The 21,802-nt window shown below is 59.8% G+C and overlaps 10 protein-coding genes across 10 annotated transcripts in view; 4 read left to right on the top strand and 6 right to left on the bottom strand.

Moving 5' to 3' along the window:
• ACA1_051900 (dedicator of cytokinesis 6, putative) overlaps window positions 1-1,530 on the bottom strand; it is a gene marked incomplete at both ends in the record, with an annotated part of 3,284 nt that extends 1,754 nt beyond the window's left edge. Inside the window, 2 exons of the mRNA XM_004336912.1 lie at window positions 44-1,309; window positions 1,414-1,530. Of these exons, the coding sequence (XP_004336960.1) occupies window positions 44-1,309; window positions 1,414-1,530 (1,383 nt within the window). The remainder of the gene's footprint in view (window positions 1-43; window positions 1,310-1,413) is intronic.
• A 64-nt stretch (window positions 1,531-1,594) lies between these two features.
• Window positions 1,595-5,791, bottom strand: ACA1_051890 (uncharacterized protein; the record flags this gene model as incomplete). The annotated part of the gene is made up of 13 exons (XM_004336911.1): window positions 1,595-1,735; window positions 1,896-1,966; window positions 2,038-2,203; window positions 2,284-2,515; window positions 2,622-3,169; window positions 3,275-3,559; window positions 3,640-3,849; window positions 3,936-4,079; window positions 4,195-4,369; window positions 4,452-4,564; window positions 4,645-4,914; window positions 5,059-5,511; window positions 5,579-5,791. 13 exons carry the CDS (start codon window positions 5,789-5,791, stop codon window positions 1,595-1,597), a joined length of 3,021 nt encoding a protein of 1,006 aa, XP_004336959.1.
• A 495-nt stretch (window positions 5,792-6,286) lies between these two features.
• ACA1_051880 (autophagy protein 8 (ATG8), putative) lies at window positions 6,287-6,902 on the top strand (the record flags this gene model as incomplete). The annotated part of the gene is made up of 4 exons (XM_004336910.1): window positions 6,287-6,320; window positions 6,409-6,517; window positions 6,583-6,701; window positions 6,811-6,902. 4 exons carry the CDS (start codon window positions 6,287-6,289, stop codon window positions 6,900-6,902), a joined length of 354 nt encoding a protein of 117 aa, XP_004336958.1.
• A 460-nt stretch (window positions 6,903-7,362) lies between these two features.
• Window positions 7,363-9,147, bottom strand: ACA1_051870 (serine/threonine kinase 24, putative; the record flags this gene model as incomplete). Its single annotated transcript, XM_004336909.1, has 7 exons — window positions 7,363-7,661; window positions 7,736-7,878; window positions 7,955-8,453; window positions 8,527-8,635; window positions 8,707-8,914; window positions 8,988-9,054; window positions 9,099-9,147. The coding sequence occupies 7 exons, from the start codon at window positions 9,145-9,147 to the stop codon at window positions 7,363-7,365; spliced, it is 1,374 nt and encodes a 457-aa protein (XP_004336957.1).
• A 595-nt stretch (window positions 9,148-9,742) lies between these two features.
• ACA1_051860 (MAP/microtubule affinityregulating kinase) lies at window positions 9,743-12,561 on the bottom strand (the record flags this gene model as incomplete). The annotated part of the gene is made up of 5 exons (XM_004336908.1): window positions 9,743-11,449; window positions 11,527-11,784; window positions 11,901-12,041; window positions 12,130-12,264; window positions 12,343-12,561. The coding sequence occupies 5 exons, from the start codon at window positions 12,559-12,561 to the stop codon at window positions 9,743-9,745; spliced, it is 2,460 nt and encodes an 819-aa protein (XP_004336956.1).
• A 505-nt stretch (window positions 12,562-13,066) lies between these two features.
• Window positions 13,067-14,745, bottom strand: ACA1_051850 (translation elongation factor Tu, putative; the record flags this gene model as incomplete). Its single annotated transcript, XM_004336907.1, has 5 exons — window positions 13,067-13,602; window positions 13,689-14,096; window positions 14,178-14,304; window positions 14,398-14,564; window positions 14,634-14,745. The coding sequence occupies 5 exons, from the start codon at window positions 14,743-14,745 to the stop codon at window positions 13,067-13,069; spliced, it is 1,350 nt and encodes a 449-aa protein (XP_004336955.1).
• A 277-nt stretch (window positions 14,746-15,022) lies between these two features.
• Window positions 15,023-17,129, top strand: ACA1_051840 (RNA recognition motif domain containing protein; the record flags this gene model as incomplete). Its single annotated transcript, XM_004336906.1, has 4 exons — window positions 15,023-15,185; window positions 15,261-15,815; window positions 15,899-16,875; window positions 16,956-17,129. The coding sequence occupies 4 exons, from the start codon at window positions 15,023-15,025 to the stop codon at window positions 17,127-17,129; spliced, it is 1,869 nt and encodes a 622-aa protein (XP_004336954.1).
• A 591-nt stretch (window positions 17,130-17,720) lies between these two features.
• ACA1_051830 (mitotic spindle checkpoint protein MAD2, putative) lies at window positions 17,721-18,596 on the top strand (the record flags this gene model as incomplete). Its single annotated transcript, XM_004336905.1, has 6 exons — window positions 17,721-17,739; window positions 17,762-17,834; window positions 17,885-18,015; window positions 18,072-18,186; window positions 18,254-18,479; window positions 18,552-18,596. 6 exons carry the CDS (start codon window positions 17,721-17,723, stop codon window positions 18,594-18,596), a joined length of 609 nt encoding a protein of 202 aa, XP_004336953.1.
• Window positions 18,597-18,782: 186 nt separating this feature from the next.
• Window positions 18,783-19,268, bottom strand: ACA1_051820 (ubiquitin family protein; the record flags this gene model as incomplete). Its single annotated transcript, XM_004336904.1, has 3 exons — window positions 18,783-18,853; window positions 18,923-19,139; window positions 19,245-19,268. The coding sequence occupies 3 exons, from the start codon at window positions 19,266-19,268 to the stop codon at window positions 18,783-18,785; spliced, it is 312 nt and encodes a 103-aa protein (XP_004336952.1).
• A 308-nt stretch (window positions 19,269-19,576) lies between these two features.
• Window positions 19,577-21,802, top strand: part of ACA1_051710 (uncharacterized protein) — a gene marked incomplete at both ends in the record, with an annotated part of 3,547 nt that continues 1,321 nt past the window's right edge. The window contains 3 exons of the mRNA XM_004336903.1: window positions 19,577-21,128; window positions 21,283-21,359; window positions 21,454-21,738. Coding sequence (XP_004336951.1) covers window positions 19,577-21,128; window positions 21,283-21,359; window positions 21,454-21,738 — 1,914 coding nt within the window. The remainder of the gene's footprint in view (window positions 21,129-21,282; window positions 21,360-21,453; window positions 21,739-21,802) is intronic.

Genomic DNA, 21,802 nt, shown 5'->3' with positions numbered 1-21,802 from the left:
TCTCCGAGTAGTGGAAGCGGGCGAGCTCGTTGAGCCACGTCACGCGGAGGTCGGGCGTGTGGACGTAGCCCTGGGCAATGCGGAAGTAGAGCTCGGCCATCATCTCCGAGTCGGCCTTCTGCTTGAGCTCGGTGACCTCGATGGTGTCGCGCAGGATCTTGGTCAGGGTGCCGGACAGCTCCTGGACCTGGCGGGCGAAGCCGGCCTTGAGGTAGCAGTGGCGGGCCTCGTTGCGGGCGCGCTCGGCCGGGATGATGGCGATGGTGGCGGTCGAGTAGACGAACAGGGCGTACTCGGTGAGCGAATTGAAGGCGTGGCGGATGTAGGTGTCGTCGCTCATGGCGCCCTCGGTGATGAGTTGCGACAGCGCCGTGGTGGCCTGGGTGTAGATGCGCCCGAACTGGCCCATCTCCTCGTAGTTCCGCAGCATGAGCAGAAAGAGGAGCGACGTGGCGAGGGCGCGCGTGTGGGCCGACGCGGTGTTGGCGTAGCGCAGCACCTCGCGGCACAGGGCGTAGAGCACGGACGAGTTCTCGGAGAAGAGGCGCGAGCGGAAGCGCGAGAGGAAGGCCCGGAGCGAGGCGAACAGGGACTCGAGGAAGCGCAGGGATTGCGGCCGCTCGAGCAAGTTGACCAGCAGCGCCAGCACTCGCTCGAGCGTGGGCGTCCCGTCGGGCGTCGCCATCTCCGGCGCAAAGTCCTCCACAAAGTCCTCCACCACGTCCAGGAGGAGCATCATCACGCAGCAGTTGAGCTTGCCCTCCTTGCCCGGCTCCTGCGACTTGTCGGCGTCCGAGTCCCCGAGCGAGCTCTTGCGCGGGCTCTCGGGCGCCTTCTTCTCCGACGTGGCGAAGGCGAACGACGGGGCCTGCAGGATGGCGCCCTTGGCGTTGGCCCGGTCGTACTCGAACGTGGCCGCGCAGGCCGCGAGCAGGTCCAGGAACCGGTGCCGCCGCTCGACCGACTCGAGGCGCCACCACCGCCGCAGGAAGGCGCGGTCGATGTTGCGCAGCACGAACAGGAGCGACACGTAGAGGCCCCGCTTCTCGATGGGCGGGCTCTCCTTGTGCCACGGTTCCATGTCGCCGTAGGCGTCGAGGAGGAGGGGCACGAGCGGGAAGTAGACCAGCGCGACGCGGGCGCGCTGCCCGGGCTCCTGGTACCGCGCGTCAAAGTCGTGCTTGGTGAGCAGCATGTTGAGCGTGCAGATGGCGATGGCCCGCGCCAGCTTGACCGTCTCCCCTCCGCTCAGACTCCGCACCATCTCCTGAATCAGCATCGCCGACTGCGGATGCTTCTCGCTCATCGCCTGCCGTTCGCACGACGACACACAACACGACACATACAACGCGTGAGTGTGAATTGAGAGAGGCGATTGTTGCTTTTTAATTTTAGGTGGAGGTCGATCTGCACCTCGAAGGAGATGTCGGCGGGCTGCAGTTCGTAGGGCAGTGGCAGGTTGATGGGGATGAAGCACTCGTGGTCGGTGAGGATCTTGAAGAAGTCGAACTTGAGCACCGAGAGCTCCATCGCGCCCACCCCCTCATTCGAGGAGCCCGGCGCTGTTCAATCACCACACCAAAAACACCCACGGTCAGCCCGTGCATGCCGGACCCAGGCTCCCACAGGGTACAAGTCGCGTACAGGAGATGGCCTCGGCATAGATCTTGACCAGCGTGTTGATCCTGCCCCGATCGAATACAGGGTAGAGGTCTCGCACGAACAGGGCCACCATCTGAAACACACACACACACACACACACGGAAGCAAAGGTCAGCGTCGGATAGAGGGGAAAACGCGAGGAGCTGGCCGGTGGGGGGGGGCGTGTGTGCCTTGTTGAGCTCCATGGAGGGCTTGTAGTTATCGGTGGTTATGTGTGACTTGTAGTACTTCACCAGGTTCTGCACCACCTTGGTCACCAGCCGCGCGAACTCGGCGCTCCACCAGGTACTTCGGTCCGCTCGCGCTGTACGCCGCTCGCGCGAGGTCAGGCGGTGCCCATGTGATGGACGGCGAGTTGCAAAAAGAAGATCGTACCGAGTTGCTGTTCCTGGTGCAGTTTGATGGCCATCGACTTGATGAGCATGTCGAATATGAACCACATGGACGACGCCATATCTGCCGTCGTCACGTCCGCGCTCTCGTCAAAGTTGATCTTGCCCGCAATGAACGTGAGGAAGTGCGTGCACATCGCCAGCGGCAACTGTCGCAACGGAAAGGGGACCCGGTGAGCCCCAGACTAGAGCGGTTGTGGAGGGGAGTTGGCCGGTCATTAGTTCGTACCTGGTCGGCGAAGGCGCCGGGATCGAAGGCGTGGTAGACGAAGGACTGGAGGAGGCGCGACCGCAGGGCGCCCTTCTCCCTCGTGGCCCAGTGCACCAGGTTGAGGATCTTGAGCAGCACCCGGAACGCCTTGAAGCCCGGCGTGCGCGAGTGCACACACATGACGTGGCACAGCATCTGCACCAAGATCGGGAAGTTCTGCACCGCCACCGTCTTGGGAATGCTCTCGAGGCTAGGCATGTCGCGGCGTGACACAACAGAGAGGGGGGGGTTAGTATAATCAGGGTGCTAAGGTACCTTTGCAGTAGTGTATGCGTGCGTGCTGGTGGTGTACGAACCCGTCCAAGGCCTGAGAGAGCTCCCGTTCGTTGTCGGTGGTGGAGAAGAACTTGTAGAACTGGGTGAGTGCTGGGTCGTCGGGGTAGATGGTAGACACCATGCGCAGGCGCGTGCGGAAGAGGGGCTTCCCGTTGTCCAGGTAGATCGCCTTCGAGCGGGCCTCCTCGGACATGTAGTGGTCTGGTCGCTTGCTCACCACGATCGGGAGCCCGATCAGATCGCCCTGGTTGTTCTCGGGCAGCTTCCCGTTCTCGTAGAGCGGTAGCACGGCGTAGCCGATGGGCGACTCCAGCTCGTCTTCGCCCTTCTTGGGCCGCTGGACGGACACGTTGTAGAAGGTGAAGAGGAGGTGGAGCTTGTCGGTGAGCCGCGTGGGCAGCTTGATCTTGACCTCGTCCTGGAACGTGGGCGCCTTGTTGTGGTACACGACCTGCGCGATGGCCTGCCGGGAGAAGGCGGCGCAGGACGACCGGCCGAATATCATCGGCAGGCCCGGGGCGTCGGCCGCCTCATCGTCCGCTCGCAGCGCCACCTTGAGTGCAATGGTCTGCGCGAGTTGGTGCATGTGGTGTGTCGCGTATGTGTGTGTGTGTGTGTGTGTGTGGTCCGTGAGTCGCTACAGTGCAGACACATCTCGAAACCAGTAGCGTACCTTGACTTTCCTGTTGTGGGCCGACAGGACGACGGACTCGGGGTACACGTAGAGGTTGTTGACGTAGCTCCAGAAGCAGGAGGTCCCGCTGTCCCCGAACTCCTGCACCTCGTGGACCCAGGTCTCTTCGCCGCCCTCGGTGGAGGGGATGCGGCCGGTGATGGGGTCCCGCACCGGGTTCAGCGTCGGGTCCAGCCGGAAGGGCGGTATCGACGACTCCGTGATCAGCTGCGACACCCGCACCTCGCACGTCGCCGGAATCGCCTTGCGCTTGGCCTTCGGGTCCTGTTGTTCGTTCGTGTCAAGGCGGTCAGCAAGAGTGCGCCGAGCGCCACACGCAGGGCATGGGCGGGCGGGCGGCGTACGCGGAGCTCGAGGAGCTGGTCGTAGATGTTGTCTTTGGGGTGGGCCGGGTAGAGGGTGAAGTTGTTCAGCTCCTGCAGGGCGAGTGTGGAACGGGAGAAGACGGGCAGGGCGGCCCATGCGAACGACTGGCGGTAGCACCCCAGGCGCGAGCAGAACGCGACCGCCGATTCTTGGGCCTTGACCCTGTTCTTCTCCAGCTCTTTCCCCTTCTGCTCGTGCCCACGCATCAGTGAGTCACTCGATTGAGGGGACTACACCGTGCGCTCATAGATTGTGTGGGCCTCGAGGCGCGTACCAAGTCGGTCTTTGTGTACAATTCGAGCGCGGTGCTGTCCCCTTGAAGCACCTTATCGACTCGCAGGACGAGGTAGATATCATCGTTGGGCTGCGACACCGAGAACTGGCCCCGTTGACACCGAGTGCGAGGGTCGATGGACTCCTGCGGCGGCGTGCCGAGTGCGAGAGAGAGAGAGAGATGAGTCTCAATGGCCATCTCAAATATGGAGTGGGAGGGGGACAGAGAAGAGCTGGAATGCGAAGAAGGCGCTGCGTACAAGATGCCGCCCGAGCTTGGAGAGGATGGACTGATGGTTCCTGTCAAAGTAGAAGTTCTCCGAGATCTTGGTTCGCTTGCCCAGGTCGTAGAGGGCGAAGGAGCAAAAGAAGGGTTCAATTTGGCCAAACTGGAGTGTGAGGGCCTGGCACTCGACCAGCAGCTGTACAAGAGGCCTGTGGCACAGAAGAGAAGCGTGAGCACCGCGCACGCCCCACAAACTCCCCCAAGCACAAGTGTGGGCCAATTTTGACGAACTTGGGTTCGAGATCGGGAAGCGGCGGTGCGACACGCTCGCACAGGACACGCTCGTGGTTTGGCCACTTGTACTCGGGATCGTAGTACCGAAACAGAGGCAGCTGCCTCTCACGCTGAATACCCACCACCGCGACGCCCGTCAGTCGGCTCGTTTGGGTGCAAGGAGCAAAATTGCAATCGGGAGGGCACTTACCCGCTTCTGTGCGTTGAAGGCGAGCACCTGTGCGTTGGGGTGTGGGATGCTGCCGAGCAGGAGCTCGTCCTCTTGCTCGGCGGGCTCGGGGGTGGCTGTGGTCTCGCATTCGAAGGTTTCCTTGGGCAGATCGTAGATGGTGGCCGGCGTGCCCGTCGGCTGCGCCTTGGTGTAGGCCGTGTTCTGGCGAGTCACCACCACCCAGTTCTGGGAGAACGCGCGGAAGGCCTCCTGCACGTGCGGCTCGCACTTCTCCAGCCGCGTCCCGTCCTGTTGGCGTTCACCATTTGCCCACACGCGTGGTCGCGTCAACACCAGGCAACGACATCCATGAAGCGTGAGCTGCATGCCAACAACCAGGACTCGCTACGCAACGCGATTCGCGCACGAATGTGGAAGAGACGGGGGTGTTACCGGTTTGGTGGAGTAGAGGGTGCGGTGGGTCTTGGGTGTGGCGGTGAAGTGGAGGAGGTCTGAGGGGAAGGAGGCCATTTCGGGGTGGTCGGACTCGAGAATGAGCGGGGAAAGGAAGCGCGCCTCGAACTCGGTCACCTCCTCCACCGTGTCGCCCGTGGGCATGGGCGGAGGTGCCGGGGGCGGCTCCTGCGGTTCGAAATCCTCGTCGTCCAGCAGGGCGGGGTCCTCGTCGAGCGGGAGTGCCGGGGGCATGTCGTCTGGACCCGGAGGCGGCCCTTCATCTTCGCCACGTGGACCCGTGGAGGGCTCGGCGCCATCCATCGATTCATCTTCATCCGGATTCCTGGTGGCCCTGGAGGAGCCCTTGCGCCGGGCGCCTGCGTCGGTGCTGCCGCTGTGTTTTCGAAGGACCCGCGTGCCGTCGTCATCTGAAACCTCATCATTTCCATCCTGTGTGGTGGGGGCGTATTGTATGAGAGTGGGCGGGGCGAAAAGGACGGCGCGGGAAGAGGGATACCGAGTCTTCGTTGCCACCGGCCCGCTTGATCGAGATCTTCCTCTTCGATATTGCTGCAGATGAAGAGGAGCTGGTCAATGACCCGTTGTGGCTGCTGGATCTCAGCTTGGAGTCCAGGCGCCCACCTCGAGGCGAATGGGGCGAACCCTCGCCCTCTTCGCCTCTCTTTGGCTGCGAGATCTTCCTCCTGTGCGAGGTCTCTTCTCCGTCCATCTTTCCCACGACCAAGCAACCAAATAAACCACCAAACCTCTTCTACTCTTGACGTTGCGCGCAGTTCTTCGCGGCCCGAGGGGCACCCGCCAATTTCCCCCGAGCGGAAAAAGGAGAAACACCCGAAGCCTCGACACACCAACACGACGTCCGGCGCATTGGGAGAGTGCACAGTGCCGAGGGCGTACGTGATTACAGTCACCAGGGAGAGTGGTGTGAACATACACGCCACACGCGGCATGGCCGAGAGGATTCTTTAGCGCGTTCTTTTTTTCTTTTCTTTTTTTCTTTTCTTCTTTTGTGTATGCACGTGTGGACCGACATATTAAGGGTGGACAATCGCTGAAGCACACTGGAGGGAAAGTTCGACAGAACAACTGCTGCGGCAGCTGAACAATTTCACACCACAGAAAGACGCGTACAGATCGACATCAAGACATCAGACTAGAAGGATCTCCATCCAGCAGCATCACCCCATCCATCAATTCGACCAACATGCAGAAGCCATTCAAGGAGGAACATTCTCTTGGTAAGGGGAGCTTCTGGTGAATGAAAGGCATCATTGATGCGAAATTAGAAACAGGAAGCTCATGGATATGTTCCCTTTTATACTGCAGACAAGAGGCGTGAGGTCGCCGACCGCATCAGGGCCAAGTACCCCGACCGCATTCCCGTGATTGTGGAGAAAGCGCCCAAGAGCGATGCCCCCGACATCGACAAGAAGAAGTACGCATCATAATCGCTCAATGATGATCACGCGGCGGTCCGTTGCTGACTCTTTTGTATTGAAGGTTCCTGGTGCCTGCCGACATTACTGTGGGCAAGTTCGTGTACGAGATCAGGAAGCACATGAAGCTAAGCCCCGAGAAGGCCATCTTCCTCTTTGTTAATAACGTTCTGCCCCCTACTGGTATGTATTGCTGCCCTCTCCTCCTTCCTTCTGTGGGTTCACACCTGTGAGACCCTTTTGGTTCTGTTGTTTCGTTTCTTCTAACCTACGTCCTTCCTCTGTGCTGCAGCCGAACTCATGTCGCACATCTACGCCAAGTACAAGGACGAGGATGGTTTCCTCTACATCACCTACTCGGGCGAGAACACGTTCGGCCAGTAGAGAGGACTCACCCTCCCTCTCTCTCTTCCCCTTCTACCGAAACGGTTTCCTGTACCGAGGGTCTTGTACATACCCCTGTTGCCAACTCAACACGTTCCACTTTCAAACGCCGTGCAAGCTCGTAAAACAACCAAGACGAAGACGCAGGGTTCTTGGTGATGAGGGTCCGTTTATTAGCGGGGGAGGGTCAACAAGAGAAGAGACAGAGCATCAAATTTACAGCAAAACACAGGCTACACGCCCGCAGCCTCAGCGGAGAAGGTGAAGAAGAGAGAGGGAGAGGAAAGAGGGCGTGCGTTGGTGGTTGATGGTAGCGAGCGAGAGAAGAGAAGATGGTGTCTCGCGATGGTGCTCCGAGGCCTGGGCTTTAAATAGGGTGATACGATGGTGTGCTGAGAGGACCGCGAGGGAGGAGGAAAAGAGCGGAGAGCGAAGACAGACTCGGAGGGGTTTCGCCCGCTTAGCGCTTGAGGGTTTCGATGATCTGCGCAATCATCGTGTGCGTGATGCCTGGTTGCGACTTCTCGGCGTTGTCGAAGGCGATCTTGAGCTGGGCCAGTGACGAGATGACGTTCTCGTCGGTTGTGCTCTTGAGCAGCTTCGAAAGCACGGGGTAGATGACTGAGGTGAGAGCCGAGGGCCGACTGTTGCCGCCAGCCGCAGGCGCGACCGCCTTCTCGCCGCTCTTGTCGGTGCTGCTCTTCTCCTTCTCCCTAATGAGGCATGAATGGGTAAGCTCGCCGCCATCATCGCCCACGGCTGCGCAAAACATAGATGATGGATGGACACGTACGAAGAGGACTTGTCCCGCTTGTGTTTGGAATCTGATGAACCCGACCCCGACTTCTCATCGCCGTTCTTCTTTGTTTCCGTTGAGCGCGAAGAGCGCGGCTTCTCGGAGGTCTTCTCCTTTGGCTTGGGCTGCGGCTTCTCGTCGTCGGAACTAAAGTCCCATGGCTCGTCCACATCCTGGGCACTGCGGGTTCGGCGTGTGAGATGCCGACAGCATAGCACGTTGGCTGTTATGACACGAAACAAAGGAAGGCGCGTACTCATCAGAAGGGTGATCGTCGTCGTCATCGTCCGAGTCAGCGTGGCCCATCGCCTGCTGCCATTTCTTGCGCCGCTCGATGAGGTCGACGAGAGAACCCGTCTTCTTGGCTCCCTTGACGAATGGGTGCTTCAGCAGCTCCTTGGCGGTGGGTCGCTCGTTGGGATCCTTCTTGAGGCACTGCGCCACGAAGTCCTTGAACTTCTTGGTGAAGTTGCCCTCGAGCGTGGGAGGCCCGTTCTTCGGGATCAGGAAGAGCACGCGCATGGGGTGGAGGTCGGCGTAGGGCGGCTCGCCCTTGGCCATCTCGATCGCCGTGATGCCGAGCGACCAAATGTCGGCCTTGGAGTCGTAGCCAGCCTGCTTGATGACCTCGGGAGCCATCCAGAAGGGAGTACCGACGAAGGTGTTGCGCTTCGTCATCTGGTCCGTAAGCTGTCCGGCCACGCCAAAGTCGGCCAGCTTAACAGAACCGGTTCCCGACAGGAGGATGTTGGCGGCTGGACGTACAACAGGATAGGCGTGCAAGCGTGAGACGGCACTGCCTTCAAGGCCAGAGTTCACGGTGGTTACCTTTGATGTCACGGTGGATCTTTCCTTCCTTGTGCAAGTACTCCAGACCCTTGAGCAGCTCTCGGGTGATGATAGCGATGTAGGCCTCGTCCATGGGGCCGGGTTTCATCTTTAAAACAAGAAGGAGCAGGAGGTCAGAGTGTTGCCTGAAACGGAGGAGGGTCGGGAGGAGGCAGGTACCAGGTCGAGCACAGAGCCGCCAGCAAGGAATTCCATAATAATCCATAGCTTGGTATCTTTGAGATAGGAGCCGAAGTATCGAGTCACATGGGAGCTCTCGCATTGGGAGAGCACGGCAATTTCTTGTTGAATGTCCTCGATTTCGTCCTCAGCATCCTCCAAGTCTATGATTTTGATGGCGACGGCCTTCTTTGTCTTCTTATCAACCCTTTTTGAGGAATCGAAGCTGTCAGAGATAGCCCGGCTAGTCATTCGTGCGTGGCTGCGAACCGAACACGTACCCCTTGTACACCTCGCCGAAGGAACCCTTTCCAATTCTCTCCTGCTTCTCATAGAGCTCTTCGGGGTCTGCGTGGCCCTGCTGAAAGAGAAGGATGATTCGCGCTTAGTACATTGTGCAAGGTAGCAGATGGTAGTCGTGGGATTGATGATCCGTACCATTGTGATGTTTGTATCTGGGTGGTGCAAAAGGAAGAAGGTGCGATCAATAAAAACGTTGAGAATCAAATCGCGGCAGATAGGCAACGATTAATGGATGTTCCCCCCTCTAACCAACAAAAACAACAACACTCGAGGCACTCACGTACGTGGTAGAGCAGTCGTTTAGTAGAAGTAAAGCCTCGATCAATCTGTAAGGCGGCGACGCTTCTGGAGCGCTGTTTGCGGGTAGACAAGGCAACAGAACTCAGACTCTCTCCGTGCTGCGGTTGTTGTTGTCTCTCGCGTAGCTACGGCGCTGCGGCCCAATTTACTGGCCCCTTCCTGTCGACCCGTGGCTAAACTCCCGAGGGCGATGAAGCTTCAGGAGGGTGTTGTTGCCTATAGGGTGCGAGAGACAGCAAGTGAGAGAACATATGTTTACATGTACAGGTGACTCCTCAATAAATACAGCGCCACAGAGAGCACAGATAAATACAGAGAATCGTGTATATACACCACCAGCAGCGGACCCGCCCTCGTGGCTCGGCTCAGGGACAGGGGCTCAGGGCTGGCCAACCAGCGAACGAGAGCCTGCTCTGGCAGACACAGACTGGCCTTAGAGCTCCATCTGCTCGATCAGCCTGGCGGCGATACGCTTGTAGTTCCAGGCGTCTCCCGATATCCGGTTGAAGCGGATGCCGTTCATCGAGAGCATGGGCAGCTTGCACACTTCGACCTCGAAGTGCACGTCGTCGCAGGTGCAGTAGGCGCAGTAGGAGCTCGTGGTGAAGGTGGTGTTGTTGAGCGCCAGGACGCGGCTGACCTCATTCATGATCTCCTCGGCCGACTTGGCCGACGTGGTCGACACGTTGAGAGCGAAGCGAATCGATCGGGGCTCCTTCTCCTTCTCCTTCTCGCCACGTCCACGTAGCAGACCGAGGCCGGACTTAAGCGAGTTGACGAGGGAGTTGAGCGTGCCTCCATTCTTGCTCTGGTCGCCTCTCTTGCTAGGGTCGTCGTCGCTCAGCGGGTCCTCCTCGTCTTGCGCCGGGTGCCATGGAGCGCCTGCCGCCGGGGGCTCCTGCGTTTTGATGGCGCGGATGTCGTACGACTGGGCGCGTCGGTGGCCAGGCTTGAAGGGTCCCTGCTCGGGCGCGGGCGGCGGCGGCGGGAGCTGAACCGTCGCGCTTGCCCGGAGCTGCGCCTCAAGGCTCTGATCTTCGTGTGGCGGCGGCGGCACATCGCACGCCGCGGGGATCGTGGCGGCCTCTGCCGGGGGGTTCCACGGCCCGACCGACTTGGGGCGCATCGACTTGCGACGCGCAGCGGCCTTGACCCGCGCGATGTCGGGCGGGAGCGGGTGCGGCGGTGCGGCGGGCGAGTAGTGCCCGGGCGGGGAATGGTTCTTGTTGAGCGGCGGCGAGCGGCGCGCTATCCGCGAACCGGTCGGCGACGAGTTCAGTATCGTAGCCTCCTTGATGATGTGCGAGGTGTAGTCGTGCTGAGGAGGGCTCTGCATCCCGGAGGACGTGGTGTCCACCGACCGCGACCGGTGGTGCCCTCGCTGTCGCCAGAAGGGCAGCAGGCCGGGATTGCCGTTCCCGAGTGCCGGATCCGGTACGCGAACGCCGGCAGCCGCGCCAGCATGCGGCTCGTCGGCGGGGCGGCCCGTGGGCGTGAGCGTAATGATCGGTGTGGGGGCGGTCGGTTGATGCGGCACGCCCGATGGCTGATGAGGAGCCGCAGGCTGGCCCGATTGCGGCGGGTGGCGAGACTTGTTCATCTGTGGCGCAGGGTCGCGGAGGGGATCCTGGTGCGCAGCCGAGGGCGCCTGGTTGTCCATCTCAGCGATGGGCACGTCCACGGTGTGGTGTCGCTTGTGACCGCGGATTCCGCGCGTTGGTCGCTGGGGCTGCGGTGGCTGAGGCGGGGCGACGGGTGCGGCCGCTCCCAGCGGGGCCGGTGGTGGTCGCGACTTGAACTTACGGGATGCGAGGAGGTAGTAGGTGGAGGCAGCGATATCGTAGCGATTGTTGACGATGGAGTCCAGGGCCTGCTCGCGGGGGAAGCCCAGCGACTCCATCTGCTCGACCACGTCGGGGTCGACTTCGTGGGACAGGGAAAAGGCGAAGGCCGCGTCGGCTAGCTCCTCCGAAGACGCGGGCGTGTGGCCCATCTGCAGCCAGCTGTGTCGCAGCACTTCCTCCAGGGTCGCTCGCTGAACCGGATCCCCGACGAGCATGCGACGCACCAGATCGCGACACTCCGGCGACACGAACTCGGGCACGCTGTACGCGCCGGAGAGAATCTTGCGGAACAGGGTCTGCAGAGAAGAGCAAGAGTTGTCAGAGAGTGGGTGGCTGGGAAGAGAACCTGAGAGGTGAGGCGATCAGGGCTTACCTGGAAGTCTTTGGCGTCGAAGGGCAGATAGCCGCAGACGAGCACGAAGAGCACCACGCCTAGAGACCACACGTCGATCTCGGGTCCCTGGTACTCCCTTCGCTGGATCAGCTCGGGGGCGCAGTAGGTGGGGCTTCCGCAAAAGGTTTTCATGAGCGATCCGGGCGTGAAGCAGTTGGAAAGACCGAAGTCGATGATCTTGATGTTGAGGTCGGCATCCAGCAGGAGGTTCTCGCACTTGATGTCCCTGTGAATGACCTGGAGAGAAAGAAAGGCGCACGAGTCAGCACGGCCCCTCTCGCAACGATGCGACCAACAACTGCAGCAGCGTCAAAGTGCGCATGTCAGCGATGCCGAGGGTCAGTGGCGCGTACGTGGTGCTTGTGACAGTAGTCCACGGCGGACACGATCTGTTGGAAGAACTTTCTCGCCTCGCGCTCTTGCAAGCGGCCGTGCGCAACGATGAAATCGAGCACCTCCCCTCCGCTGGCGTACTCCATGACCAAGAACAGCACCTGCCCAACAAGGCCCCCCCAATGTCAGCGCCAAAACAACTTAAGGGGTGGGGTGGAGCATGACACGGAGAGGGAAGAAGCCAAGAACCTTTTCCGTTTCGATAACTTCGTAGAGACGGATGATGTTGGGGTGGTTGAGTAACTTCATGATGCGCACCTCGCGGTAAACCTTCTTTAAGGTGTCCTCGTCGAGCTTGCTCTTGAGAATGATTTTTACAGCCACCTGAACGAACAAGCAGATGGAAGGGGGGGTTAGTGGCTTCGTGGCAAAGCCAAGGCAGGCTGGAGGCTGTGGTGGTACCCGCTCGCCGGTGAGCACGTGCGTCGCCAGCTTGACCTTACCAAACTGGCCTTGGCCAATCGTTTTGTCGAGGTCGTAGTGGCCGATGCATTGGATGCGCCGATGCTGAGGTAGAGACGAACGAGGCGAGAGGGCGGTTGCTGGGCGTGCCTTTAGACGAGGGCTGGCGAGTTTCCTCACGCCGCTTCCATTCATAGAGGGACCGTGACTTGTCTCCATCATCTTTCTTCTACGTTTGAATTATCTCGTGGTCAAGTGGAACCGATCGAATCGCTTTCCAGACAGGCCGCGAGTTGTAGATGGTGATGGATGGCTCAGGTAATGGAGAGGATGCGCGGATGAGTCGCGGGAAATGGGAAGAAAAAGAGAGGGGTAGAAAATGCGTTGGTATCCGCCACACGCGTCTGTCGCGCAGATTAAGGGAGGGAAAGAGGCACGAACAGAACGATTTTTCCTCCTTCGTCCACTCCAACAAGCCGCGTCTCGCTAACCGCTACCCACCAAGCAGACCCGCTTGGTTGCACGGAGTTACGCAGTTGGTGGTAAGACTTCCGCCTTTTGGCCCGAGCGCTCGGGCCTTGGCGAGAGAGCGCACGAGCCGAAAAAAGAGCCAGATCGGTGTGTTTTGACAACCAACGGTGCTCTGTATTTTGTTGTGCTCATCGTTCGTTCCCCTTCTCTCTCGTTCGTATCATGTTGTCGGTTGGCGATGTGCGCGCACCGCTTACTTGCCCTTCTTCTTCTTGCCCTCCTCCTCCATGGGGAAGACCTTGGTAATGACGCCGGCGGCGACGGTCATGCCACCCTCGCGGCAGGAGAACTTGAGTCCCTCGGACAGGGGCATGGGCCAGATGGTCTCGAAGCCGACGTTCATGGTCTCGCCGGGCACGGCGACCTTGTCGCCCTCCATCATGACCTTACCGGTGACGTTGGCGGTACGGAAGAACATCTGGGGAGCGTAGCCAGCACCGAAGGGGGTGTGGCGACCGCCCTCCTCCTTGGTGAGCACGTAGACGTTGGCCTCGAACTTCTTGTGAGCCGACAGGGTGCCGGGCTTGCCGACGACCTGACCCCTCTTGAGGTCATCCCTGTTGGGGCCACGGAGGAGGAGACCAATGCTGTCGCCGGCGAAGCCCTCCTCCATCTGCTTGTGGAAGGTCTCGATACCAGTGACGACACCCTTGATCTTCTTGGCGTCCTCCTGCATGCCCAGGACCTCGACTTCGTCGCCGATCTTGACCTTACCCTGCTCAACCACACCTGCACACGGGAGAAGAAAGGCGGATGAGATGAAGAAGGGAGGCTGGCGGAAACGAAACGGGTCCTCGAGAAGAGAGAAAACGAACCAGTGGCGACGGTGCCGCGACCGGAGATGGTGTAGAGAGCCTCAATGGCCATCAGGAAGGGCTTGTCGGTTTGTCGCTCGGGCTGAGGGAGCTCGTCGACGGTGGCGAGGAGCTTCCTGATCGCCTGAATACCGTACTCGGTGTCCTTGAGCTCGATAGCCTCGAGGGCGGAACCGTGGATGATGGGGGTAGAGTCGCCGTTGTACTCGTATCGGGTCAGCTCCTCGCGGATCTCCATGGCCACCATGTCCTGGAGCTCCTTGTCGGGAATGAGGTCGCACTTGTTGAGCCACACGACGATGTTCTTGACGCCGACCTGCCTGGCGAGCAGAATGTGCTCACGGGTCTGGGGCATGGGGCCAGTGGAGCAGTCCACCACAAGGATAGCACCGTCCGTCAGCGAGGTACCTGCAGGGTGGCAACGGGAAATTTGTTTGGGAGGGGGGTGAGCAGCACATCGTTATTAAAGAAGGGCTGGGCAGGGGTTACCAGTAATCATGTTCTTGATGAACTCAGCATGACCGGGGTTGTCGACGTGACCGTAGTGCCTCTTGTCGGTCTCGTACTCGACGTGAGAAGCATTAATGGTGATACCCCTGCGAATTTCCTCCGGAGCCTGTTTGCCGGAGCAAGCAGCGCCAGATGTGAGTGCCATGCGCCGCACATCTCACCACACGATGCAATTGGGGGAAAAAAGAAAATGGCGCACCTTGTCGATGGACTGGTAATCGCGGAACTTGGCCAGACCGGTGTCGGCGAGCACCTTAGTGATGGCGGCAGTGAGGGTGGTCTTGCCGTGATCGACGTGACCGATCGTGCAAATGTTGAAGTGGGGCTTAGCGCGGTAGGTGGAGTACGACTGAGCTCCAGCATAGGCTGCATTTTGTTGGGTTAGGAGATCAACAAAAGCGCTTTGGGGGGGGGGGCACAGATGAATTGCGGTACCACAGGGGAGGGTGCGCGAAAAATCAGCCCTAGATCGGAGGGGCAGAGTGAGGCGGGCGGGCGCGGTGATCTGGGAAGAGAACCCGAGACGAGAGAAGCTCCTGGAGGCCATGGCACGAAGATGGAAAGGAGAAATGAAAGGATCTACGAAGAGCGAACGGAAGAGATGCGCACGATGTCCTGCTCGCCGGCAAACTGCGCGGAGGCCTGTCCCTTCCCAGAAATATGCCGCGAAAGTCCGGAAGGAAAATTCAAGTTGCAAGCGAGGAAAAGAAAAGAAAAGGTTTTTTGCCTCAATCATCCTCTGCACGCATCAACTCGAGCAGCCATGAGGTACTCCTCTCACTGCCCCTGGCCTTGAAGTAAGCTCACCATGATGCCGTGCTATAATGTGCAGTACGAGTGAATTTGTTGTGCGGCTACGCGGGCTTCCTTGGCAAGCCACCGAGGATGACATTAAAAACTTCTTCCAGGGGTTGACGTTTGCACCCGATGGAAAGGATGGGCTGCCTTCCATCCTTCTTGCACTATCGCCATCTGGTCGTCCTACAGGTAATTAATTCCACCTCCAATCCTCTCTTTTATACCCTCTGTTTGATACGACCAGAGTGGGTGCCTGTGCCACAGGCGAGGGCTATGCTCACTTCGACAACGAAGAGACTTTCGTGAAGGCCCTGGCCAAGGACAAGGAGAGAATGGGCCAGCGGTACATTGAGGTGTTCGCTTGCCCTCAGTCCGACATGGAGAAGGCACAGATGCTGGCACGCGGAGTCACAGAAGGTGCATCAGCTGCCGCCACGAATGAAGACGACCTCCAGTGCGCGGCTGTCGTCCGCATGCGCGGGCTGCCATTTCGGGCCACGGAGGGCGAGATCGTAGCCTTCTTCGAGCAGGCGGGCGTGCGTGTGCTCGATGGCGGCGTCCTCATCTGCAAGAATCCCGACGGGCGGGTGACAGGCGAGGCCTACGTGCAGTTCGGCTCGGACGAAGACGCCCGACGAGCGCTGGAGAGGCACCGCGACCAGATGGGCTCGCGCTACATCGAGCTCTTCCGCAGCAACAAACCCGAGCTGATCAACGTGATGCGGCGCCAGCAGACCACTCGCGACCTTCAACAACAGCGTGGCGGCTATGGTCGAGGTCACGATCACGGACATGGGCACGATCACGGGCACGGGCACGGTACGTGGCTGCTGCTCTCTCCATACATATACTTGGCAGGATGCGCACCTTTCGCTAACAACTTGACGCATCATGGTGCACAGAACATCGCGGTGGCTATGGCGGTCCTCCGACCGGCCCTCCTGGCGCGGAAGAGGGCGACGGCGAGTGGGTGGTGCGCTTGCGCGGTCTTCCCTTCAGCGCCACGGAGGAGGAAATTGCGAACTGGTTTGCGCCGATGCCCGCGCGTCGGGTCCACATCATTCTCACCGGCTCTGGCCGGCCGTCGGGCGACGCCTTCGCCGAGTTCGACAACGAGGCCCAATGGGAGCACGCCATGTCCAAGAACCGCCAGCACATGGGCAGCCGCTATGTCGAGATCTTCGGGTCCTCGAGGCACGAACTTATGTCGTCTCTATCGCACGGCGAGCCTCCCAGCCGCTACCATCATCAGCACCAAGGCCCGCCCTCCTACAACGATCACCAGCGCCCACCTCCGCACATGCCGCACCATTATCCCGGCCCGGACCCTGGCCACATGGCCGGCCCCGGCAGGATGCCCGGACCGTCCTACGGCTATCCGCCGCAGTACGCTGGCGGATACAGCAACCCTCCGAGCTACAACGACCCGAGCGGCTACAATCCCGGAGGCTACAACCCGAGCGGCTACAACCCCGGAGGCTACAACCCGATGGCGCACGGCAACATGCCCCCGATGGGAACGGGAATGGGCGGACCCCTCGGCGCGCCAGGCGTGGACCCCACGATCGCTCTTCTCCAGCTTACAACAGCTCTCAGTCAACAGGCGGCCCAAGCGCAGGCTCGCTCCCACGGGGCTCCGACGGCCCAGTCGCAGCTTGCCATGATGATGCAACAGGCAGCCGCCTCTGGGTGGAACACGGCCTCGACGGCGCCCACCGCCCCGGCCTACCCTGTTCACCCCGCTCCCCCAATTCCGGCACCCTACGACGGAGCGGCTCCCGCTATCGCTCCTAGCGGCCGTACGCAGCACCGGCGGCCCCCAGTGTCCCTCCAGGCGCGTCTGGTGATGCGTCCAAGGGCGTCACCATACAAATTCGGGGTACGCTTGCGGCGCAATGATCTCAGAAGAGGGCAACAGCTTGCCCCGGCCAACACTCACACCCGGTCTCTCTTTGCCAGGTGTGCCGTACCGAACGTCGCCTCAAGAGATCATCGAATTCTTTGCTGGCTACGACATCATTCCCGAGTCCGTCCAGGTACACACATCCTCTTGTATCACCCTCCCCCCCCCAATATCGCCGTGTTGCTGACTTCGAGTGTTCCCCAGTTGGGAAGGGATCAGGCGGGCTATAGCACGGGGGAGGCCTGGGTGTCGTTTAAGCAGGCCGAAGAGGGCTACAGGGCGCTGCGGGAGAAGAACCGGGGCTACTTGGGTCCGCGATACGTCGAGCTCTTCCTCGCCTGATGAGAGGTACCTGGGCGGGTATCTACAGGGCGGTCTACAGGGCGGGACGGGACGTGAAGGGATCGGGACGGGCGACAGAGGGCCGGGGAGGACGGGACGGGGAGGACAAGGGCGGGACGGGACATCGCACGGGCAACGGACGGGCTGGCTTTCTCGGGAGGCTGGGCGACAGTCCGTAGTTATGTCAATTGGTGGGTGGGCAAGGGAGGGTTGTCTTCTCTCTCTCTTTTTTTATTATTGGGGTTGTCAGTCGTCCACTTTCTGGTGTCCCGCAGCAAACACACACCTTCCCCTTGAAAAATTGTACAATTTTGTAACAGTTTATAAATTAAATGCAAAAAAAACCCAACCACAACCGACACCCACAGTTTTGGCGGGAACGCAAAAAACAAGAGAGCAAGTTCGGCACTGCCACAACACAAGCAGAGCAAATCGCAACACCGAAACATGGTACATGACAACTTCCTCAACCCGACGTGATGCACTTTGAGATCTCACGTACAGTTTTCTCAGTCGCAAGCAAACAAGAACGCAATCACAATCAAGGGTTCTGCCCAAATCGTCGCGGAATTCTTCGGCTACAGCATCAACAGGTGCGCTCCCCTCCGATCTCCCTCGACCACCGTTCTCATGCCATTAGCAGCATCCTCTACCAGCGCGGCATCTATCCGCCCGAGACCTTCACTCGCGTCGAGAAGTACGGCCTCGGCATGCTGGTCACCAAAGAAGATGGCCTGAAGAACTACCTCAACAACGTGCTTAAGCAGCTCAAGGGTACGGTTCTCGGCTCTGTCCAGGAGTAGCACCGTGGCCAACCTCGTGAGGTGCAGATTGGCTCATGACCGGCACTGTGGAGAAGCTTGTTGTGGTAATCACCAACATCGACACGAATGACACCGTCGAGCGTTGGGTGTTCGACATCATCACCGATTTGCCACAGGCCGGGTACGAACTACCGTTCCCTCCGCGTTCCGTCACGTATCCACGGCATTTAGCGCCTTAATGCATGCAGGGAGGCGAAGGAGAAGCCTGAGAAGGAGATCATGGGCGAGATTCAGGCAATCATCCGTCAGATCTGCGCAAGCGTCACTTTTTTGCCACTTCTCGATGGCCCCTGTTCTTTCGATCTGCTCGTCTACGCTGACAACAAGGTCACCACGCCGCTCGCTTGGGAAGAGTCAGATCCGAAGTACATCGCCAATTCGCAGGTTGTGCGTTTGCGCTCTTTCTCCACCAAGGTACGTTCTCACCACCCCATATCGCCCCAACAGCTGCGTGCTGACTTTACTTCCTTGTTTGTTGGCCAACAGATCCACCAAGTGGACACAATGGTCGCCTACGCGGTGCAGGACTAGTGCTGTCTTGCTCTCCCAGAGATGTGGTTGGAGTGAGTAAAGCACCTCCATCGTACAATGCATGAGCGATGTGTAATTACATGCAAATAGAGAACAACTTTATCGTCTGAATTCTCAAAGAAGTAGAGGATTGAGTGGAATGATATGTTCAAAAAACAGAGGCAGGGGGCGATCGATCAACAAAATTTACTCCTTGGGCTCAGACTCTTCGGCAGGCTTGGGCTTCTGAATGTCCACCTCCTCAAACTCATCCGAGCCTGGCGGCACAAGGGACGCTTGAGTGACACCCTCATGCAAGTGACTGCTGGCGGGGGGTCAGCACATACCATCCTTCTTGTACACGAGGTACACAACCTGGTCGTTCTCAATCTTGTAATCGCCAACAGTCTTGTCGTTGTCCAGCTTGGCGTCGTTGAAGATGAGGGCGAGCTCGTCCGCCGATTTCTCGTTAATCTTGGCAAGCTTGCCCTTAAGGTCGGCAACCTTCTCGCTGGCGTCAGCGTACAAGAAGATGGTTTGGTTCTTCCTCTTCACACGAATGTACTGCGCCTAAATGCATGAAAAAAACAATGTGTACATTTGACGTACGTGGAGTCAATTATGCATTCATTTGATCTTCCATGCGAGGGGATTGAAGTTGGGCATCACGATGGGCGGGGGGGGGGGCACCATTGTTGTGCGATGTGGGAAATAATCGGCGAGGTGCGAGAATCGATTCAGCAAGCAAAACGATCTTTTTCTTCTGCGCGTCCTTTGTGCCGTGATTGGCCCACAACTTCCCTGTGGCTCTTCCCCGAACACAGACTTTTCATTTCAGATTTTTTTTTCATTTGGCTAAATATTGCTTTGGAATGACAAGTATATTATGAGGTAAAATAAAGAACAAGCAAAGGAAAAGACTGAGCACGAACAACGACGTGTTGGGCCTGCGCGCCTTGCCTTGCCTGCGCTGCACGCGCTCTTTTGAATTTAAATCAACCATGTCGATCTGGGATGGTTTTCGAAATAGGCTGGGGTCGGGCGACGCCAAGGAGAAGCAATCTTCACCTCCCACGGCACCCACTCCGGCTTCTTCATCTCGCGGGGGGCGCCAAGATGTCGAATGGAACTCGAATCTCGAGCGAAAGCTGAAGGGCGTGCTTCACCAGCTCAAGGTGCTCACCAAGATTCGCAAGACCCGCATCCCCTCCCCCGCATCCACCACCTCCACATCTCCTCCTCCCACCGCTGCCACGCTGCCCGCCAGCGTCACCTCGAGCACCGCCACGCCCGCCGCCACCGCTGCCGCCGACCCGGCCGTCGAGGCCCAGAGCAAGCGCGTAGGCGACGCCGTCAAGGAGGTGCTGCCGGCCCTGGCCCTGCCCTCCTTCAGCTACGACACCCGAGGCCGCGGCAGCCACCACCACCACCACAGCGAAGGCAGCAGCGGGCTGAGCGCGGCGCGGCGGTTCTTCCTCGACCTGTGGCACCTGCTCATGATCAACCTCGAGGCCCTCGAGGGCAAGCACCAGAAGCACGCCTACGAGGCCATCTCCTACCTCATCACCCGCGAAGAGTTCGACCTCACCCGCATGGGCCTCCACCTCGACCAGCTCCGGTGCAGCAAGGACGAGCTCCTCGTCGTCCACCGCTACCGCGTGCTCCTCTTCCACACGCAGACCTTCATCAGCGTCAAGCTCTCCGAGGTCGTCGAGCGGCCCTACAGCCCGCCCTACTACTTCTCCCAGTTCTGCGCCCGCGTGCTGGCCATCACCTTCTTCCGCCTCCCGGGCGTGAGCCGCGCCCTGGTCCAGGCCGTGGCCCTCTCCACCCCGCAGATCGCCGAGCTCGAGGCCTATCTCATCCCTCTCCAGCGGCCGCCCGCTGCCGCCCGCCTCCCCATCGGCGACCACCGGCCCGTTCCCTCTTCTTCTTCTTCACCGTCATCTTCATCTTCATCTTCGTCGTCGCCGCCGGGTGCTGCGGCGAACGGGGTCGGGCCGTCGTCGCCTCCGATGTCGTTCGTGTCGCCGTCGTCCACGGCGCGGAGCGCTTCGCCTGCGATTCGCATCGGCGCGGCGAAGGCCGACGGCGGCGCGGCCGTCGCGACAGGGGCGAGCCCCAAGCACGCCGCTGCAGATCTCAAGCTTGACCAGCAGGAGCGACGGGTCGACTCACCGCGCATCGGGGCGCGTCAGCTCGACAGCGACTCCTCGCCGCGGCGAGGCGCCAAGGAAGAACGGGAGCGCGGGGAGAAGGAGGAGACGAAAAAGAAGAGGAAGAAGAAGAGGGACACGCCCGCGGGAGAGAACGAAGACGACGACGACGACGACAAGGAGAGGCACGAGCACGAAAGCGAAGAGGAGGCGGAGGAGAACGAAGGCGACGAGAACGAGAACGAAAACGAGAACGGCGACAACGGGGGCGATTCCGCGGGCGACGGGCGATCGGCGCGAAAGTACACCTTCACCCAGGGCCGGTGCTACTGGCTCGTGACGCAGCTCGACGGCGGACAGAAGACCGCCAAGCGGAAAGTGACCGGGCCAGTGTCGCGTGCGTACCTCCCGGTCAGCCCTTTGCAGTTCCCTATCACCGTTTGGCTCTAACACACACACTTACACTCACGCACACACACAACACACACACACACACACACACACGCACTACACGCACACAACAGCAACGCTGAGTCGAAATACGTTGTCAGCGTTTCCCAACCTCACCACGTGGCACACCTTCCACGGGGCGCTGCTCATGCGCATCGCCGACAACGAAGACGACAAGGTGCGTGCCTCGCCACGTCCCGCCTTCCACACACTTCTTTGTCATTACCTTACACACGCCGTGCGTGTCGTGTCGCGCGTGTCGTGTCGTATAGTTGCGGCTGGCGCCGACGGAGTGGCTGAAGCTGTTCAATCAGCGGGACAGGCTCTATTTTCTATTTTTGCGGGACTGGGTGGACCACATCCTGTACAACACCCAGGGCCGTCCGCTCGAGTGGAGCGGGGTCAAGGGCTACATCCCATTTTTGCTGGGCTTCATCTACGAGCTGCGCGCCCGCAAGCACCTCACCAAGCCCCTGCTCGACTGCACCAACGCCTTCCTCGCCACCGACCCCTCGCTCCTCAACCTCTTTGTAAAGCTCACCTTCACACGCACCAAGGTACTTCGACAAAGCCGCATCGCGTTGTGCGTGTGCGGTGGTGTGTTGTGTGTGTGTGTGTGTG

The sequence above is a fragment of the Acanthamoeba castellanii genome (assembly GCF_000313135.1).
Source record: "Acanthamoeba castellanii str. Neff unplaced genomic scaffold scf7180000084592, whole genome shotgun sequence".
Lineage (NCBI taxonomy): Eukaryota > Discosea > Longamoebia > Acanthamoebidae > Acanthamoeba > Acanthamoeba castellanii.
The sequence above is the reverse complement of the archived record's forward strand: the minus strand, read 5'-3'. Positions and strand labels throughout refer to the sequence as shown.